The sequence below is a fragment of the Hermetia illucens genome, chromosome 5 (assembly GCF_905115235.1).
Source record: "Hermetia illucens chromosome 5, iHerIll2.2.curated.20191125, whole genome shotgun sequence".
Lineage (NCBI taxonomy): Eukaryota > Metazoa > Arthropoda > Insecta > Diptera > Stratiomyidae > Hermetia > Hermetia illucens.
Window position 1 is genome coordinate 27,494,553 of NC_051853.1, and position 8,980 is coordinate 27,503,532.

At 40.7% G+C, this 8,980-nt stretch overlaps 1 protein-coding gene across 1 annotated transcript; it reads left to right on the forward strand.

The window, feature by feature from the left end:
- Window positions 1-249: 249 nt before the first annotated feature.
- Window positions 250-8,729, forward strand: LOC119658367 (antigen 5 like allergen Cul n 1-like). Its single transcript, XM_038065728.1, has 3 exons — window positions 250-752; window positions 822-981; window positions 8,290-8,729. The coding sequence occupies exons 1-3, from the start codon at window positions 356-358 to the stop codon at window positions 8,582-8,584; spliced, it is 852 nt and encodes a 283-aa protein (XP_037921656.1). The 5' UTR covers window positions 250-355; the 3' UTR covers window positions 8,585-8,729.
- The last annotated feature ends 251 nt before the right edge of the window (window positions 8,730-8,980 follow it).

Consider the following 8,980-nt stretch of genomic DNA (forward strand, 5'->3'; position numbering starts at 1 on the left):
AATTTGTCGGTCTCGTGTGTATTCACAGGCATGATTGATTCCGCTGCACGACCAGCAAACACTCAGCAATTATTTAGTCATTTCTGCCCAAGCCCCTTATCATTTGGAGCCAGAATTGCTGAGATCTCTGTTGAGACCACCATTAGCCACTTCACGTGTCAGAAGCCACCCATTAACAACAGATTGGTTGTAATTACGATGCTTACCGTGGAAAAAGCAGATTCCAGTCACATATTCTGTTCTCGGGAGGTGTTTGGAAAGGTGTTAAAAGGAACCCCAACTAAGATTTTTGCAATCAGTTCGAGCGGAACCTCGACCCTTGATAGTTAGTCCGCTTAGTTCTTCAGGAAGAGTCATGGATCGTCGCAGTGAAGTGTTACTTAGAGTGATATCAATAATAGTGTGTGGTTTAGGGGTTGTACGATGTGATTCGTTCTATTGTGATCCCGAACTTTGTAGATTTTGGAATGGGACGGATTATAACTATGAAGACCACATAGCATGCGGAAACAATGGTTCCTTATCGGAGGATTGTCCTGAAGGCGCTACCATGGTTAACATGAGTCAGCGGCGTATAAACCTTCTATTGGATCTCCACAATGCTGCAAGGAATAGAATAGCTTTGGGTAAAATTGAGGACTATTTGCCAGCTGAGAGTATGCCTATTCTGAAGTGGGATCGCGAGTTGGAGTACATTGCGAGTTTGAATGTGAAAACGTGCAAATTTGCTCATGATGGCTGTCGGAATACTTGTAAGTTTCAGTTAATTGTCGAAGAAGAAAGGATCGGAATGTGATGTTTGATTTCCTCACTCTATACAGATAAATACCCGTACTCAGGACAAAACATCGCTATTAGCACTCAAAATCCTCCATTCCATTCGAATTCAAAACGAATGAAGAAGGCTGTTGCCAGATGGTTCTACGAATATGTCGACGCAAATCAAACATTCATCGATGAATTTAGTGGTCATCCAGAAGGGTATGTACCAAATTTTTAATTGGCAATAGTTTTTAGATTTACCCACAACTAAGTTGGAAATGCTTCACATACCAACATTTCGGGAACATACAGGCTTACTAAAGGCATTAGTAAGCCTTACATATTCCCTCCTCAACTTAGAAAACGCTTCCCTTTGGCACTAATAAGATAATTAAATTGTTTACCTATGTTTTATCTACCATAAAGTCGGCATAAAATTCAAGCTTAGTGGATTTCCAATATTCCAGATAATCCACCATTTCCTATTGGATCTACTCTTTGAGTATAAGCACCTCCTACCATATATTTCTGTTCCTTTTCCACTTATCATAAATTTACTTTCCCCATAATGTCCTTTGTTGCATAAACTCATATATTCTATTTCTGGGACCATTGGATCCCTTCTTTACTGAAAGATCTCTGTAAGGAACCAAAGGTTCCCGAAATAGGGTATATATATCCAAATAAAATACTTTACTCTTCTACTTTCCACTTGTGTGTGCGTGTTTGAGGTGGGGTTGAGGCAAGGCCTCTGGACACTCAGACCTTAGTGGTCAATTCCCCCGTCTAACGGAATATCCCGGATTCGTTTATGTATCGCAAGATTTCCGTTAGTGAATGTGATGCTACCCGCTGCAGTTGGAACACATCAACACCAAAAATCTGATGTCTGATGCGTCCAAAGGCGGGGCACTCACTTAGAAAATGTTCCTTGGATTCCGATTCCTCATTACAGGATGGACACGTATAATCTCGAATATTTCCTATTCTGAACATATGCCCAGGTAGTGAATTATGGCCAGTCAAAATGCCCACAATACTTCTGCAAGTCTTCCTGCTTTTCGACAGGATACACTTTGCAGAATGTTTGCTTGGTTCTCACAAGAAAAGTTTGCTCTGTCTACCAGCATTAAGGCTTCGCCACCTGTCATTATGGCAAGCTTGCTCCCAGTTTTTGATAGCAGCATTAGCCAATGTTACTGACACCCCAATTACTGGTTCCGGTGCGGGTATGAGGAAAGTTGAAGCCTCTTTTGCTAAGATGCCCGGATATCATTTCCCTCTACACCACAATGAACAGGTACCTAGAGTAAATCCACCGTATTAAATCTAGAAATAGAGTTTAATTGAAATCTAGAAATAGAGTTTAATCGGTTTGTACATTTCTGAATGATTTTTGAAGTCATCCAAGTACTACTCAACGCATTCAATCCAGCTTAACTATCACTACAGATTGCGATGCGCCTGTTCAACCGCTCGTCAATCATCCAGATTGTCGCCCTTAGGATAGCATACATATCAGTCTAAAATACCATTGTGTATTGTCCGAAAGGAGAAATAGACTCCTACTCCAGCACCATTTTCTGTGTTTGAGTCATCAGTGTAGAAGACGTCAGTATATCTTGACATGCATTCTTCTGGTTCGTCCTAGTTTTCTCTTCGTTTCAAGACATCGTATCTTCTACCAAACAGATGATGGGGATCCGAGAAACGGAGGGCATTGCGAAAACTAGGCTCAGTTCTGCCAATGACTAATCAAATTAGTCTATGAGCTGCTATCATTGCAATGCTCTGAATAAACAAATCCAAGGGCTACAAATTGAGTGATGCATTCTGAGCTGCGCCGGATGTGGTGCTCATGACACCTGTGATACCCAGACACACAGTTCTTTTCAGTTTGGCTAGTTTACAACGAAAACTCTTTTGTTTCACCTTAACTCACCACACTACGGATGGATAAGCAAACATCGGCCTATTGATAGCAACATATATCCACATTACTACCTGAGGTCTAAGTCCACATGTCGAAGCTAAGGTCCGCCTACATAGCCTATAAGTTGTGAGAGCTGGTTTCATCTTTATCTCTAAATGTTTCTTCCAAAGAAGCTTTTTGCCTAGAGTAACTCCCAGATATTTCACTTCTTTGGAGAGTTGAAGGGTTGTACCCCACATCTCTGAAAGACAAAGACCATTCAGTTTCCTCCTTTTTGTAAATAATACTATTGTAGTTTTATTTGGATTTAATGAAAGTCCATGCCTGAGACACGAACTGTCAATCAAATCAACGGCGCGTTGTATATTTCTACAATGTGTTGTAGGTAGTGAGTTGATCAGCATACTCCACAGAAGTGGCGATAGCACACCTCCTTGTTGTTAGGTACCAACACTCACGTTTCGTCAACACCATGCTCTCTGGCGGCATCACAGAGCTTTTGGAAGGGCGCACAGTCAAAAGCCCCTTCAATGTCGACGAACAGCCCCATCGCGTACTCATCCTTCAAAGTTGTCCCCCATCTTTGAAACCAAAAAATGAAGAGCAGACTCACAGGACTTTCTAAGTTGGCAAGCATGTTGGTTTTCATCTAGGGTGTGCGACCTTAGCGCCTTCTCGCGAGTTTGCCGCTCAACCAGTCTCTCTAAACATGTCAGCGATGATGTTGAGCTGATTTGCCTGAAGTGCTTTGGATTTGAATATCTTTCCCACGGTTTGGTATGAAGACTACCTTCACCTTCTGCCAAGAGGAAGGCATGTAGCCCAGAGCAAGACATCCTCGAAAAATATTTCTTAGAAGTTGCTTTAAGTGCTTTATACCCTCCTTTAGTGTGGCCGGGTAGATGCCAGCCATTCCAGGTTGTTTGAAGTATTCAAATGATAGTACAGCAGCTCTCGCCTTTTCATTGAGTCTCCTTTCGAACGTTTTCCAAGCCGCTTATATTCATGCTATGAGTTCCGGAAGTTTAGCCAGTCATCATTTTTATTACTTTTGCAAACACGATTTAGAAGTCGTCTGCTTGATTTCTTGAATTTCTGCAGTTCTCGGGTCCACCATGGAACCGTTTTACCGTGTTGGCCTCGGAAAATAGAACAAGCCTCTCCAAAACTCTACTCTCTAAAAGTGTGCGATTCAGAGTTTTCGCCAGAGGAGTCCTTAGTGGCCTTGGAAGCTCAACTTTGTCGCCAAGAAATTCATTGAACTTTGTCCAATTCGTTTTCCTAGGATTCCATCTTTGTATTACAGGCTGTTCGCCTGCAATAGTCAGACTAAATTCTAAGTAACGGTGATCTGAGAGTAAGACTTCATCTAGCACTCGCCAGGTTCCAATCAACTCTAACAGCTTTAAAGTACAGTTTATTAGGTCAATCATCAGACCAGCTGAAATGATAAAATCAAACAGTTCTCTCCTCTAAGATTGCATTTGCTACTGCTCCAACAAATATGCTGAGCGTTTGCATCATAAAAGTTCAAGGCTACTTGATTCTGCATACACTACCAAATCCCTTAGTTCTTGCGTCGGCGGAGGGCACAAAGAATCATAGAGTAAATAGGCAGAGGCAACTATAATGTTTCTCCTCTTACCATTAACCTGGTATTGTAAGTTGACCGCAACAAGGTCCTGGGAACAGAATTGTCTCAGCATGGTTGCCTCTATCAATTTTGACATCAGAACACAGGCCCTCGGTCTTGAGGATCTTTCATCGAAGAAGAACCTAGTCCCTTTTGACTGATCCATACCACTCTTGAGCCAGGAATATATAAGTAGAGTTCTGTAGATAGGAAGAAGCTTTGGCATGCTGCAGGTTGATTTGACTAATTCTAATGTTTATAGCCACAAGTGCAGTCTACTTTCCACTTAATTCCTTTAATAAAATCATAGATGTGTTTATTAAGGTACATATTTTTTAGCATGTAAGGTAAGTAAATTTCTTCATGCACCATCAACCAGATTATCACATGGCTGATGTTTAAGATTTTTTCTACGATGCCACCCAACGAAAATACCTCCTTCTCCAATTATTTCTGCATACCTGAACCGTTTTCGAATCACTTGGAAGTGTCTCCGATTTCTCAGACCTACCGTGCCCTTCCTATCTAATCTACCCCATGTCTGAGCCTACGGTTGTCAAGGCTTTTAAAGCTTTATGGAAGTCTTCGATTTAAATTTTCTTCTTAAAAGCGCCGGTTTAGTTGGCTTAGTTTATTGTGTCATTGTGGTGCTCATCGGGACATCCTTTCCTTTTCCGAAGGACAACGTCAATAAATCTTGATATGCTCTTCCATTCAAGTCATTTTTTCAACAATGTTACTGACATTTATGCGCCAATTATCGACCCGAGCGCTTCGCTATGCATACGATGAAACCACTTTAAAAAAAATATCCATTTCCGGACGTGATAGCAGTTTACGGCGTCTAAATCTCGTTCGGCCTCTTTTATTACCTGCCACCACCAACCTCTACTATCTGTTATAATCTCCTGTCATTTGAAAATTCTCGATTAGTGACTCAGTTACCCGAACTCTTGGAGATTCCGCCTTTTTACATTCCAAACCTTCGTTTGTTTTGGAACAGGCACTACTCTGAGCGTCAATTTTCCTTATTTTACACAATTGGTGCATATTGCCCAGAAATTTAGCCCGACGCGGATCATTATGCCCAAGTATTTAAGCTCCTTCTTTGTTACCAATATATTGTCTAATATTTCCATCTGAACTTCTAACGGTATATGTCGCTTCGTTACAGGTATAGGTTCGATTTTTCCTGGGGCAAGGTTCAAACCATGAGTTGTCTTCCATGGCTAAGTCTTTGCACCTCCTAGTTCAGCTTTAACTTAACCTGTTTCGTATTGCCCGTAGATATTACAGCTGCCATATAATCAAGATACCGCCCTAATTGGATGTTATGAAGCATTTTTATACGTAGAATCGCACCGTACTTTATATTCCAGAGATTCTAAAATCGTGATGCTTCTGAGAAAGCCTACCAGAACTTGGACTTGCCTCAACCAGTACCGACTTTAGCTTTTTTTAAAGCAGTTTATTGCAGAGTATGTCATTGAAAATACTGCGGTCAATTTAGCAGCCTGGCAACAGCCTTGAGCATTTCTACTTGCTGGAAGACAGCGTCATAAATGCGAATCCTTCTTCTCAAATTTGGCAAAACTACCACTTTCAAAGCTTTCTTAAAAGAAATTGGAAAATTTCAAAGTTCAGCCAGTATTACGTCCTGGTTGGTGTTTGGGCTATTACTGTCCACTTCATCAAATTTATCGGGAGTGGACGTCCGTTTGCCCGAGTATAGTTAAATAATCCAATAGTCGAGTCATTAGATTGTCATTCCAATGTTAACTTCTGTGCTTTATTTTTGAGGGCAGTCGAAAATCGTGAGTCTGAATCAATTTTTAGACTTTTACCAAATCTAAGGCCGGGTAGGGAGGGTTCATTGAGAATAAACACGAATGGACCTCCGCTCTCCACTCCACAGTAGCTTTTTTGGAAATCTCAAAAAGGAATTGGTCCACCTATGTTACCAATGCGTAGCCTTTTTACCTCTAAAACCAATTCCCAACCCGAAGAACCACCGCGAATTTTACATCACGGAGCGGACTTACGTCTAGCTACGTAATTCTCATTTCGTAACTGCGCCCTGCTGGCCTCCTCTGTATCTCGCCAACTATTCTCTTTGGCGCTGTCAACCTACCTAAAGTCTTCTTCGGGCTGCTTCCTTATGAATCTGAGACAATGAAGGGAAACGTATTCCAGGTCCTTCAGAGACTGAGGGAGTTAGGTAAACTGTCCAGTCAAAACCTGCACAGATATCTTCGCAATCCGCCATGTTCCACAGGAAATCTGGTGGAATTATGAATATCTAATCTCACCGTACATTCCTCGCGTGCTGGTCTTAATGTTTAGACTCAATCTATAGAGGAAGCAACTCTTTCTAAATTATTCACACCGTTATTGCCACTTGATTAGAGATGCCTCCCTTTTGGCGTCCTTTACGTACTAATCAGAAAAATTGTGTTTAACATTATGAATACGCGTCAGCTCAACGCCAAGAGTATCGATCCATTACCAGTCTATGAATGTATCGCGAACCTCCGATATCTGCCATCACTTTTACCAGAATGATACTAACACCAGATATCTTGATGCCAGCATGATTCACGCTACTTATAGATAGTTCAGTATAGTGTCTCTCATCACTTCAATGTATTTGATGGCCGGCTTGAAAGTGGTAATCTGATTTTCGATTCTAATAGCCGCAATTGCTCTCTTAATCTCTCTTAATCCAGTGTCCTGGCTGGGCTATTCTAGCCTCTCAAAATTAAATTTAACTTTTATGGCCGATAGAACCCATTTATCAGTGAGTGAATTAGAATTAGAAAAATTCCGCGTCCAAGCAGGGGTCTTGAACAATTGCTGCTTCGAAGGACCTTAGGACGACCCTGACATCTTTTCAAGGTTGAAACTTAGTATCTTATCATGTTTATGATTGTATACAGCAGCGATCCAATCATTCCCTTGAATAATAGAATATTTCAAACGACGCTAGTAACTATCTAAATACGCATAAGAAGATCAAATAGTACCTTCAAAGCAGGAAGTCGACAAAAGCTCAAAGGTCGACTGCTGGTTTACAAATTATTAGTTTTTTTCTGAGCCTGTGTATTCTTCGCGCTTTCAAATTTTATCAGATATGATTCTTAGAAGAAAACAAGTCGGGAAACCGGAAGATGGGCGCTTCAGGTATAAAAGGTTTTGTGTATTGCTTTTATAAAGACATTTGATTGGCCATTTGTCCCATTAGTAATCGCTACAACCGTCTCCGAAAAAAATTGTTTGCACAAAACCTTAAAAAAGACCAGGCAAACCCTGTCTTAGCTGGAGCGATGGTGTAGACCAGGATGCTAGACAGCTTTTAGGGATATCGAATTGGTAGACCTAGGCGCAAAACCGGAATGTCTGGAATTCCTTATTAAGACAGGCGTAGACCAGATGCCGGTTGTTGTGCCATTGATGATGATTATGATCCCTAGAACTGAATGTAAGGCTGCTGCCGCGATGCGCCCACCAACTGGCTTCATCTCATAGAATTGTCAATGTCATTCCTTTTTCCTCCATAGTCTGTCTTTTTGGATAGATCACTTCTGTTGATTGATGTTTTCATATATTTTGTTTGGCTTTTCGAAAAAAGACAGACACTTTTTGCGAACTTATTCCTGGTTGATAATCAACGGCCTGTTGAAGACGTTTTCGCATTAATCTCGACACAAACATACTTTTCCTAGAGAAACTAAAATAATGTAATGGAATGCGGGAAGACTTTGGTAAAAGCGTCAACTTTAATTAAATTAGCCGATAGCGTCTGTTATGAAACCCTCAAGAGGAACAAAGCCGACCATGCTCAGCTTTGGTCGGCCCAGTTTAAACTACTGTACCAAGAAATGTTGTTTTTTTTTCTATTCATTCAAAAACTACAGAAGCAATGCCCAAAACTTTATACAAATTACTTTTTTCCATTCCACAGTAAACAAATTGGTCATTTCGCCATGATGGTTGCTGATCGAGCTAAACGCGTTGGCTGTGCTGCGATTCGATACTGGCTTGGTGAAAAAGGTCTGGCATTCCTGATGACATGCAATTACGACTTCACTCCAATCTACACCGAACCTATCTACAAAACAGGAGAACCAGCCTCAAAATGTTCCAAGACTAGCGAGAAATTCACAGGACTCTGTGAATGGGATGAAGATTACGATACCAGCGAAGAGAGTAACGAAATATTCGGTAATGAAATAGATAGTGTCCCTTCGTTGTTGTAGGAATACAAACTTTGCTGCCAATTAGGTTAAGATAGAATTTATTGAACAAGTTGCGTTTGTTGCAATGTAATTAAAAGTATTATATTTCCTAGACTTGTAAGCCGTTGAAATCATGTTAACAATAAATTTTTATTTTAAATGCAAACCTTTTTTTATCACTATTAACCACGCATTCAAACCAGTTCAGAAACGTTCGTCCAGTAGTCGAAATAGTCATTCTTTTGAAAATTTGGATATTTAGTTAAAAAAGAGGGATTCGTGGACTACAAAAGTAAAAGGAAGTTTCTTCCCAATTGGTTCGGTCGAACACCAACTGGATGCCGGATTTAGGACTCTCTCAATCGTCAAAAAAAATAGCATCCTTGCAATTTTAGACGAACTTGATGGTCTTTTATC